Source organism: Scyliorhinus torazame, chromosome 17, assembly GCF_047496885.1.
Source record: "Scyliorhinus torazame isolate Kashiwa2021f chromosome 17, sScyTor2.1, whole genome shotgun sequence".
NCBI lineage: Eukaryota > Metazoa > Chordata > Chondrichthyes > Carcharhiniformes > Scyliorhinidae > Scyliorhinus > Scyliorhinus torazame.
Window position 1 is genome coordinate 180,962,856 of NC_092723.1, and position 12,624 is coordinate 180,975,479.

General features: G+C 49.2%; 1 protein-coding gene across 1 annotated transcript in view; it reads right to left on the reverse strand.

The window, feature by feature from the left end:
* mapk8ip3 (mitogen-activated protein kinase 8 interacting protein 3) overlaps window positions 1-12,624 on the reverse strand; it is a 212,030-nt gene that overhangs the window by 79,296 nt on the left and 120,110 nt on the right. Inside the window, 2 exon segments of the mRNA XM_072481763.1 lie at window positions 1,537-1,689; window positions 4,748-4,805. Coding sequence (XP_072337864.1) covers window positions 1,537-1,689; window positions 4,748-4,805 — 211 coding nt within the window.

The window sequence follows — 12,624 nt, forward strand, 5'->3', positions numbered from 1 at the left end:
TGTGCAAATTTCACACGGACAGTGATTCAGAGCCGGGATCGAACCTGGGACCTCAGCGCCGTGAGGCAGCAGGGCTAACCCACTGCGCCACCGTGCTGCCCCCCCAAAGAAAATGTCCAAACATAACTCACCCACCATTGACGAAAGAATTTGGACCTCCTCGAAGACACTGAAGTGGGAAGATCCACCGGACAGTGAGTGCAGGGTAGCTCCCTGGCCAGCCTCCTGGAACGCGGGCACCTTGCGCGCGCTGGCACCTTGACACTGACACCCTGTCACTGCCAAGGTGCCTGGATGGCACCGCCAGGCTGGCAAGAGCGCTGCTCAGGGGCCAGTGTGGCACTGTCAAGGGCCAGGGGGTAGGGGGGCCACGCCCATGAAAGGAGGGTGGCGTAGAGGTTGGAAGGTAAGTAGGGGCCTCTGTGAGGTTGGAAGGGGATGGGTAGGAGTTCTGGAAGGGAGGGGGTGCTGTAATAGGGGCTCGGGGGGGCTTGAAGAGGGGGGGCCCCAGGGACCCCAAAGCAGGGTGTCCTCTCTTGGGGGGGGGGTGTGGGGTAGTGCTCATGTGTTGGGGGGGTCACATTGCCCATGAGTGGGGGGGTGCAAGCTCACTTAGACATTGGGGCACCCTTTCAAAATGGCGGCCCGATCGCCAAGTTCAGGTCCCCGGTGCTAAAAAAAAAATTCTAAGGGTGGGATTTTCCGGCCACGTCCCCCGACGACCGGAGAATCCCGCCCGAGTTCAATGGACTTCTCCATTGTCCGTGTCTCGCCATTGGCGTTCTTGCGGCGAGTGGGGGTGGAAGAATCCAGCCCGAAGCATGGGCTAAACCGGTGAGAACCTCCCCAGGGCCAAAATGACCACGTGTCATTGACTAGCGGAGGGAAACCCGCTGGCATTGCCGGCGGGAAACTCCCTGAAAAAACCGCCACAAATTAACGGAAGTTGTTCCGGAGAACTTTTTTATTCTTTCAAAAGACGTGGGCTTCGTTGGCTGGGCCAGCATTTGTTCCATCCCCAATTGCCCATGAGGAGGTGGTGGTGAGCTGCCTTCTTGAACCGCTGCAGTCTATGTGGTGTGGGCACACCCACAGTGCTGTTAGGGAGGGAGCTCCAGGATTTGCTCCCAGTGACAGTGAAGGAGCGGCGATATATTTGCAAGTGGCTTGGAGGGGAACCTCCAGGCGGTGAGATTCCCAGGCATCTGCTGCCCTCGGCCTTCTAGATGGCGGTGGTCATGGTTCTGAAGGTGCTGCCTCACGAGCCTTGACGGTAAAATCTGGATCAGCCATGACCTTATTGAACGGCGGAGCAAGTCCAAGGGACTGAGAGTACGACTGCGGCTCCTGATTCATATTCAGTCACAGCTCCGCCTAAATGCATCGCTGGTAATTGCAGACAACATGCACACTTGGGATTTCACATGTCAGCTAGTTCAAATAAGAGCTTTCAATGGAGCACATGCCCCACACACCAAACAGATCCCGCTACTGAAAAGGACAGGCCCAATAATGGGTCATTCTGCACTCTCTCACCGTTTCAGTTCTTCCTCCAGCTCCTTCAGTCGGTTCTCAACCTTGACTTTGGCTTGTTTGACAGTCTCCAGCTCCCCCTTCAACACCTCCTGCTCACTTGACAGCTCGTCGACCTTTGCAATCAGGTCATCCTTCACAATGTTCAGAGCATTCCTACAAATGCAATCAAAGCCGCTGAGTGATATCACCTTCAATTAAAGTAAATGCGCCGAATGCCAAAAATTCCCATCTCCATTTATAACGCAGGTCAAAAGCTGAGCAGAAAATCTCCTTTAAAGGAATAAGTGCCCGGGAATATTCTCTTAATTCAGTTAAAACCATGCTCGAGAAAAGCTTAGCATACCTTAGTAAACACAGGGAGAGCCTGTAGTGGTCGGAATGACTTACAACAAGAAGGTGCAGTTAAATTGTAAGACTGACCATGGAATGGTGCTTGGGATGGTCTTGGGGAGACCCCCTCCTCGCTGGTATCTCATGCAGTACCACCGCCTGCAGTCTGGTACATGCATCTACGGGACCCTTCCGCCTCATTTAGGCCCGTCACTCCTTATCCCCCCCCCCCCCAGCCTCGGCAAAGGAGGCTAATGGACCGAACTGTTTTTTAGCGCTTCCAGTTTCTGAAATTTCAGGTCCCGCTTTGTCATTTCTACACTTCTTTCAAAATGCGACACTTGTCCCCCTCCCTCTGGGGGAGATGGCGGCATAATGTTAGTGTAATCCAGAGACCCAGGTTAATGCTCTGGGAAGAGGGATTCAAATCCCACCACGGCAGCTGGTGGAATTTAAATCAAATTAATTAATAAATCTGGAATTTAAAGTTAGTCTCGGTAGTGATGACCATAAAGTTATCGCTGATTCTCGTAAAAGCCCATCTGGTTCACTAATGCCCTTTAGGGTAGGAAATCTGCCGTCCTTACCCGGTCTGGCCTACAGGTGACTCCAGGCCCACAGCGATGTGGTTGACTCTTAACTGCCCTCCGAAATGGCCCAGCGAGCCACTCAGTTCAAGGTCAATTCGGGATGGGCAACAAATGCTGGCCTTGCCAACAATGCGCATGTCCCATGACAGAATTCTTCAAAAGTAGTAATGTCGTGCTGCCTCACGGCGCCGAGGCCCCGGGTTCAATCCCGGCTCCCGGTCACTGTCCGTGTGGAGTTTGCACATTCTCCCGGTGACTGCGTGGGTTTCGCCCCCACAACCCAAAGACGTGCACGGTCGGTGGATTGGCCAATCTAAAATTGCCCCTCCGAAGAAGTCATAATGGACCGGAAACATTAACTCGGGTTAGTCTCTGCAGGGACGCTGCCAGGCCGGCTGAGATTTTCTTGCACTTTTTGTTTTTACTCTCGCCTCTCACCTCAATGCTTTAATAATGAAGTAAATAAACTTTGAAGTTTGAGTGCTAATTGCACTAAGATTCAGGCTGCTCTTAAATTTTAATCCAAATTAGAACTGGAGTATAACTTTAGAATTAAAGCCCAAAACAATTTTTATCTTATTGCACTGGGATACAAAGAATGGTTAGGGCATCGAGCTGGGAGCAAAATATTAATGGGGGGAAAAATCAGGGCGAGCTCCACTGGGGCATGCAAACTTCCCCATCCCGCTTTCATGGTTCATTGGCTTTGTGCCGAAGCACGGAAAATCCGTGGAAATTCTGCCAACTTGCTTCAGCAACGCCAAATTCAGGGGCTGGTTTAGCACAGTGGGCTAAACAGCCGGCTTGTAATGCAGAACAAGGCCAGCAGCGAGGGTTCAATTCCCGTACCGGCCTCCCTGAACAGGCGCCGGGCTGTGGCGACTAGGGGCTTTTCACAGTAACTTCATTGAAGCCGACTTGTGACAAGTACTAGCGTAGAGTACTAAGTCGTATGGGGCTGAGGGGGGGGGGCAATCATATTTGGATTTATTTATTTACAGTGCAAGGCAGCTGCCCCTTCATTGGCCAGCCTTCTGACTCGGGCGGGGGAAAAAAACGTGCAGTGCCTGCCGCACGTTCCAGTGGACCTGAAGCCAAATGGGTAGGATTTAAATTGACCGGTACAGGCTTGGAGGGCCAAAGGGTTGATCCTGTGCTATATTGTTCTTTGTTCTTTATAAATTGGAGTATCGTATAGCTCCCAGTGTAGGATAATTGCCCACCGGAAGTTTGAATTTCCCAATCCAATGTGCGTGGCAGAAATTTGAGAAAGTATAATAATAATCGCGTATTGTCACAAGTAGGCTTCAATGAAGTTAGTGAAAAGCCCCTAGTCGCCACATTCCGGCACCTGTTCGGGAAAGCCGGTACGGGAATTGAACCCGCGCTGCTGGCCTTGTTCTGCATTACAAGCCAGCGGTTTAGCCCACTGTGCTAAAGCAGCCCCTGTATTGAGCATATTCCAGGAACATTTGCTCCTGTCTTTGGTTAATATGAAGGAAATATTTGCACCCATCAACTTTTGGAATTAATTTTTCAGTCCATCTTGCCCATAAGTCTAGTCCACCTGATGCCTTTAGAGATAAATGGAGGGGCCAGAGAGAATCTTTTTGGATGGTTGGCTACAAGTTGCTATAAAAATGTTAATATTCCGGTTTAAGTTGCAGGTGAGTGAGAAAACACGACTGCTCGGGTTTTGTGCTGCAGGGAGGGATAGTCAAGGCTGTAGCGATTTGAACATCTACAGTGCGTAATCGCATTTGCTGCTCAATAAATCTGTTTGGCAGTTTAAACCGCTCAGCTATTGTCTATGAAGTTCTTTGTTCTACCACATTTAAAAGATCACATGAGGGGAGGTGAGTAAGTTCAAGTACAATAAACATGTTGCATCTCTGGACTGACGAGGAATCTCACACTACTAGACAGGGAAAAGTACATTCAGAACATGGGGAGCGGGGACTCACTTATCGAGAAGGCCGAGAGACTGAACCTCAGAAAAGTACCTCCAACACCCAACTCAAAAATGTAACAATTTGCATGACCAGGATTTGGAGGACCATCAATGAGCATTGTCATGAGTATTGGCACAAATGGCATGACGATACAAGTTACCATCATTGCTCATATCATCAGAATGAGCTCTGATTCGTTGGAATCTCAATAAGAACACGACAAGGATCTGTCATTACAGAGCGAGTATGTCGGACAGCATTCGGCACATTCTAAGAATTTGTTTGGAATTTGGCGAGCCCATGCAGGAGAAGATATTTACAGTAAAGTGTCTTCCTTACTTGGTTTCCAAAAGCTGGGTGTTCTCCATGATGAGATTTTCAACCTCCTTTCCCATTCCTGGAAGAGGCATAAGTGGTTTTCATTCAGTATCTGTGCATAGGTTCTTCAAACTATTAATGTAGGTAGACAGACACGGATACACACATACACACTATGTATACACACACACACACACACAAATAAAAACAAAAATGGGTATTTCATTCAACATTATGTCTAGCTCGTCACTGTTGAACTAAATGCTGCGGTAGAAAGTATGATGTGTGAAATCCTTCGTCATATATAAACGCACATGTTCAGTCACACTGGGGCTGCGGTGAATAAGCGTGAATGGAAGTCAAACCTCCAGTCGCAGGTGAATCTTAGAAGGCACATGCACCCCAGTGGCCCCTACAGCCTCGCGGTTAAATATCATTCTGTGGGATTCTGTCAGTCATTTAACCAGCTGCTAAACGGCAACATTTAACAAATAGCCCAGCAAAAGTTCCGGGGAGGGGGGGGGGGGGGGGGGGTTATGTCCTTTTGCCTCCTTTCGATGTGATTCACACAGTGATATAATTTCAAGGACAGTAGCAGTTCTCCAGCAAGCGGACAATCAGTTATGCCTCACGTGTTTAAGTGTCGGAGGCTAACTGACCGACAATGGCAACTTCCATTTATAAAATGTAAAAGTGCTTCAAGTCACTGCACAGGAAACGTACAGGAATCCAACAGGGCCATGAGGAATTAGCGACGGTAATGAAAAACTCGGTTGAGAAGATGGGTTACAGGGTTTCAGAAAGGGAGAGATGAAGAGGCAGAGAACGAGAGGGAGGAAGCTCCTCAGGATGGTCCAGGCAGCTAAAGCCTTTGTTAACAATCATCGGGCAAAGTCAGAGGAGAACATACAAAAAGATGAATTCCAGAGGATATCTAGTACTGGATTTTCTTCCAGACGAAGGGGCCCCTCTTTCAATTCCCACCCTGGTAGAACCACCCTTGATTCTACTCTTTCCACACAAGCAGGGAAGTTCGCTGACTGCCTCTGCCACAATCCAAGGGTATAGGGGTGGGAGGCAACGGAAACCAGGCAGCCAAAGACCCAATGAAGTCCTTTTCAGGGAGTTCCCAATGGCGAGGACCTCGCACCTCCTTTGCTTAACAGAAACGGTCCTCGTCGCCATACAAGATCAAATCTGAAACTAAACTTCTGATCTTTTGGGCAAAGGGAGCTGGCAGAAATTGCAAGGAGCGAACGGGATGAGGCTATGGCAACCTGCGGCCTTTTATAGCAACCCACACAATTCCCACTCTTAAGTCTGAGGTAGGGACAGTGGCAGATGATGTTGCAAAAGTAGATGCGAGCGTTGTAGTGATGGGAGAAGATACAAGATCTGAAATTATGTCTATTTTATTATATAATCTCTGCTTCTACTCGGAGTTTACTTTCTGATGTTATTAGCATCATTGATCACGAGCAACGTCGACCTTTGAGGTCTTTCTATATTTTTCTTCCTTCATTACACTAGTTTTGCCAAGTACTTGCCTCGCAGTCGGGCCAAAGTGAGCAAAGCAAGTGCTTCCAACACTCTTGTGAACTGCAAGTCATTTAATTGCTGTTCCTCTTTCCTAGTGAGAGTGGATGAGGCGTAAAACAGTCTTAGAGTTTGTACAGCACAGAAACAGGCCCTTCGGCCCATTCTGCCTGTGTCGGCCATCAAACACCTCTCTATTCTCATCCCATCTTCCAACACGTGGTCCGCAGCCTCGTATGCAATAGCCTTTCAGGTGCTCATCTAAACACTTCTTAAATGTTGCGATAATTGTTGCTGGAAACAATTAGGCAAAGTTGACACAGCAGATGCACGACAGTCTCAATTTATGATGGGCAACAGGTATTTTTGGAATGTATCGAGTGACCTCACGCTTTCGGGAAGGAAATCTGCCGCCCTTACCCTGGTCTGGCCTACATGTGACTCCAGACCCACAGCGAGGTGGTCGACTCTTCACAAGCCACTCAGCTCAAAAGGCAATTAGGGATGGGCAACAAATGCTGGCCTTGCCAGAGATGCCCCTATCCCATGAAAGAATAAAGAAAAAAGAATGCAAGGGTGGACACGTGGCTTTTTTACACGGCGTTGTCAGCTCCCCTTCCACTCTCAATGGAAACAGGGGCCTGAACCCAAAAGGGAAAAGCAATGATCTAAAAAATGTGCTGTGGTTTATTAACAGAATATGCAACAAGTTGGACAGGGAAAATCAGAAAATAAAGTAATGCTCATGCACCGGACTACAACATGGCCGGCTAGTCAGTCTGTTGCTCTGGTTTGGCAATGACAGACGGTTTCCATATCCTAATATGTCTCATGTCTCCTCGCACTCTGCAACAATAACTGGATTATCTGAAGCTTCTTGTCTTGTCATTTACAGACATTACCGAATGGAAATGATGCTCTCTATTTTTAAACGCATTTTATTCAAACTTGTATCAATGTAGGTTCCAGCAAACAAACACCCCGGGAAACATTATTCCCAACAATCAACTATACAGTTTGTACAGATTTTTCTCCTTTTTCACCCCCCCCCCCCCCCCCCCCCACCCCCACCCCCACCCCCTTCCCATCACCCACCCCCCTGCGACGAACAGCTCCTCAAACACGGTCACAAACATCCCCCACCTTTTCTCAAACTCCCCTGCTGAACACTTTAACTCAGACTTTATCTTCTCTAACCGCAGGAAGTCGTACAGGTCACCCAACCAAGCTGCTACCCCCCCAGTGGCGATGCCGACCGCCACTCCAGCAAAATTCGTCGCCGTGCAATCAGAGAGGCGAAGGCCAAGACATCGGCCTTCCTCCTCTCCATGAGCTCCGGCTTCTCTGAAACCCCAAATATCGCCACCAAAGGGTCCGGGTCCACTCCCTCCTCCACTATCCTGGCTAAGACCGCGAACACTCCCGCCCAGAATCTTCCCAATTTTTCACAACCCCAAAACATGTGCGCATGATTCGCTGGCCCCCGCCCACACCTCTCACACTCATCTGCTACCCCCTGAAATAACCCACTCATTCTCACCCGAGTCATATGCACCCTGTGCACCACCTTAAACTGTATCAGGCTCATCCTTGCACAAGAGGAGGTCCCGTTTACCCTTCGTAGTGCCTCACTCCATACTCCCCCATTGATCTCCATTCCCAACTCCGCTTCCCATTTCTCCTTGATCTTCACCACCCGCTCGCCCCCCTGCTCTCCTTGATCTTCACTACCCGCTCACCTCCCTGCTAATGCTGTCCATTTTAACACACATTGGCTAACTTTCCTGCACTTCTAACCTTATTTCTTCAACGGCTGGGGAGGATTCAAGAGCTCTTATGAGTTAGCAATCCATTTTTCTTTCCATTTCCTCTTGAACATTTTCTCTTATTCAAACACTCACGGACAGCTCAACATGTGAAGTCTGATTCACACTGGGAATGTCACATCTTCTGCTCTCTGTACTCTAATCTCTGGACCAAAACACATGAACACCATCATTCTTAAGGTGCGTGTCTCCAGACGTATTGCTATCCTGGGCCATCTCTTTAGCCTCTCTTAGAAACAGTCCAATTGTCCTTCTCTTTTGCTTCTGCTGATCTTACTTCAGCAGTTTGGAAAGTTTTGGAAGCTGCTGTCAACTCTCAAGTTATCCGTCACTGTGCAAGTGCGGACTGACCCTACCTGGCCAGTAATACGGTTTTTAGTACAGGTGCCCTGGTCATCTAGATTTTACACTTCTGGAATTCAGGACATCTCTCACTATTGTTTGCACTTTCATAGAATCCCTACACTTGGTCCGCAGCCTCGTATGCTATGGCATTTCAAGTGCTCATCTAGTCGTGATAATTAGTGCTGGGAACAATTAGGCAAAGTTGACACAGCAGATGCATGTTCACACAGTCTGAATTTATAATAGGCATCAGGTATTTTTGGAATTTATTGAGTGACCTCACGCTCCATAGAGTGCAGAAGGAGGCCATTCGGCCTTCAAATCGGCATCAACCCTTCAAATGAGCTCTCTACCCATCCCCATAATCGAACCTGCACATCCCTGGACACTAAGGGCCAATTGAGCATGGCCAACCCACCAAACATGCACATCTTTGGACTGTGGGAGGAAACCGGAGCACCCGGAGGAAACCCACGCAGACACGGGGAGAACGTGCAGACTCTGCACAGACAGTGACCTGAGGCCGGAATTGAACCCAGGTCGCTGGCACTGTGAGGCAGCAGTGTCAACCACTGTGCCACCGTGCCGCCCAACAGTGCACGTTCCATGGCCCCTGCATTCGGTGCACTTTCTGAGCTTGACAAATTTGGGGAGAAACTGATGGGACTGCAGAAGTGTCCCACATTCTACATCGGAAAAGACTTGCATTTATAAAACATAGAACAGTCCAGGCCCTTCGGCCCACGATGTTGTGCCGACCACTTATCCTAATCCAAGAGCAACCTAACCTACACCCCTTCAATTTGCTACTGTCCATGTGCCTGTCAAAGAGTCGCTTAAATGTCCCTAATGACTCTGACTCCACCTCCTCTGCTGGCGGTGCATTCTACGCAGCCCCACTCTCTGTGTAAAGAACCTACCTCTGACATCTCGCCTATACCTTCCTCCAATCACCTTAAAATTATGTCCCCTTATGTCCCACAACATCGTGGGCCGAAGGGCCTGTTCTGTGCTGTATTTTCTATGTTCTTGTGACAGCCATTTCCACCCTGGGGAAATGTCTCTGGCTATCCACTCTATCCACGCCTCTCATCAGCTTGTGCACCTCTATCAAGTCACCTCTCTTCTTTCTTCACTCCAGTGAGAAAAGCCCTAGCTCCCTCAACCTTTCTTCATAAGACATGCCCTCCAATCCAGGCAGCATCCTGGTAAATCTCCTCTGTACCCTCTCCAAAGCATCCACATCCTTCCTATAATGAGGCGGCCAGAACTGGACACAATTATATAGCATCTTTCATGATGTCAGGACACCTCCCAAAGCAATTCACAGCCAGTGAAGCATATTTGAACTGGGTTCACTGTTGTAACGAAGGGACACTGGACATTTCTGTGCAATAGGTCAGGCTTGCAGAGCTTTTCAGACCCATCCTAGCTGCATTGTGGTGCAAAGCACAGCATTCATTGTCTTGGACATTCTGCAAGCGTCAAATGTCTCAAAGAATACAGGCAACGTGTTTGCACTTCTTTCAAAGGTGCTTTCCCATCAAAACCACCATAAGAGTCTAGTTTGCTCTTGTGTCATTGTATCTGACCTGCAGTTGATGCCATAATTCCTTCATAGCAATGACTGTATTCACCCCTTTGCCAAAGATTCATCAACCTCCTTTGGTGACCACATGCCCAAACCTCTTGCAGCGTAATGGCTCAGAAACAGACTTTTATTCAAAACCAGAGCATGTTATCACCTGCCCTCCAAATGAGCAAAAGATGTTACTTTCAATTCTTCATTTCCTCATGTCCCTCAGTGATGGCCATACAAATGTTGGCCTTAGAGTCAATCCCCATTCACACTGGTCTCTGACCTGAAACAGAATTCCTTCATTGTGAGAGCTAGCTCGAAGTTCAATTTCTTCTTCAACGTCAAAAAATTTCTCTCTCTTTGAAGAACTATTGCCACTCTGTTAAGCCCAGGTCTGAATTACCCCTGACCCCATGGTCCCCGAACGCCCCATCCCAGCCCCAGCTTCTCGCCTCACAACATTTCCTGTCACTCTCTACTTTATTACTATGGTCAAGGTTTCTATTAATTTTGCTCTCTTGGTCTTTGAAGCGCAGAATGAGGAACTTGACTTCCTGCCGGGTTTCGTCCTGCCTGGAGTCTACGAACAAGCTGAGCTTGATGTGCATTAATCACTGCTTCCCAACTCAGAGGTCTACCCAGATGGTGGAGAGAATCTACATTCCATCAGGCAAGAGGATGGGGGGCTCAGATCCCACCCCCTCCGCCCAATGAGAGTGGAAAATGTGGACTGCCCAAAAATAGGGGTTGTGGGGCTCCCGACAGCTCTCCAGTCAGTGATCCCCGTCACCTCCACAAGATTCTGCCCCATAATCTGCATTTCCCAAATAATGGGCTGGATTTGACATCCCCTCTGCCAACTGGTTTGCAGACAGTTGGTCCCAAACAGTTGGGCGACACGGTAGCACAGTGGTTAGCACAGTTGCTTCACAGCTCCAGGGTCCCAGGCTCGATTCCTGGCTTGGGTCACTGTCTGTGCGGAGTCTGCACGTTCTCCCCGTGTGTGCGTGGGTTTCCTCCAGGGGCTCCGGTTTCCTCCCACAGTCCAAAGATGTGCAGGTTAGGTGGATTGGCCATGATAAATTGCCCTTAGTGTCCAAAAGGTTTACGTGGGGTTACGGTGGAGACGGGGCAACGGTAGGGTGCTCGTTCCAAGGGCAGATGCAGACTTGATGGGCCGAATGGCCTCCTTCTGCCCTGTAAGAAAGGTGGCCTTCACGCTGCTGGCTGTTCCGCATGGAGCGAGGATGCCCATGCGTGTGTGTAGCCTAGCAGCTCCAGAGTCGGAGAAGAGGCGGAGACAACCTCCTTTGCGAGTGTCATGGGCCCCATCAGAGGCACCGTCCCCTCAAAGTCACTCCTTCTCCCCCCCGGCTTTAACCCTCTGACCCACCCCACTTACCCTCAACGCCCTCGCCGAGACTCTGACCCCGGACTTATCTCGGTTCCTCGAGTTGATGGGGCTGCTTGTAGTCTCAGAAGTGGTCACCACTCCTGACTAGCACTGCTGGGATTTCAGAACTGCCGGCCATGCGGTTGGCCGGGGCTATCTCCTCCCGAGTCAGGGGCGGAGGTCTCGCCTTATAGCTACTAAAGCCACGCCCAGCGCTAAGGTGCCTCAGGCCGCTGTCGGGATTGCGGGCAGCCTCTCAGCCCCTGACCTTTTAGCAGAGAGGGGTCTGGGGGAATAGGGGGTGTGCTGCAGGAACTGCAGTGCCCCTGTAAAATCCAGCTCCATGTATTCTCCTGATCTCTCAATCGGTGATAATTTATTGTAACTTATTCTGATAATTCAAAGAATTGCTTAATTAAATTTCACAAAGCTTTGCAGTGCTGTTTAATTCCGAATGTTTAATTTCAATTACGAGATCATTTAAAACATTTTAGACTAATAATAATTTCCAGTGGACAGCATTAGCAATTCTCTTTACATTGTGTTAATTAAGCTGAGAAATTGCGACGGATATAAAACCTGACTCAATGGTAACTGCCCACCAGGTGGCAGCAGGTGGGTGTTGCAGGAACTCCTTTATCTTTTAATACTAATCTTTATTGTCACAGGTAGGCTTACATTAACACTGCAATGATGTTACTGTGAAAACCCCCTAGTCGCCACACTCCGGCGCCTGTTCGGGTACACTGAGGGAGAATTCGGAATGTCCAATTCACCTAACAAGCATGTTTTTCGGGACTTGTGGGAGGAAACCGGAGCAGCCGGAGGAAACCCACGCAGACACGGGGAGAACGTGCAGACTACACACAGACGGTGACCCAAGCGGGAATCGAACCTGGACCCTGGAGCTGAGATGCAACTGTGCTGACCACTGTGCTTCCCTTCACTATCTTTCACTATCCACAATTACAACACGGGCTCATCAGGAAATGCTGGAAGAGTTTGAGGCCGACAGGACACATCAGCATTAAGACTGTCTCCTTTTCACGGGCTGAGGGATTATTGCTAGTTCAGGAGCAGGCAATCTTTTAGAAGTCTGGAGATTCCCCCCTTAAAAATCTCCTCCCCTCCGCCTTCCTCTCTTCCTAAAATCCCTGGGGCGGGATTCTTTGTCAGCCGATGCCGGAATCTCGAAACGCGATTGGGTGGTGAATTTGGC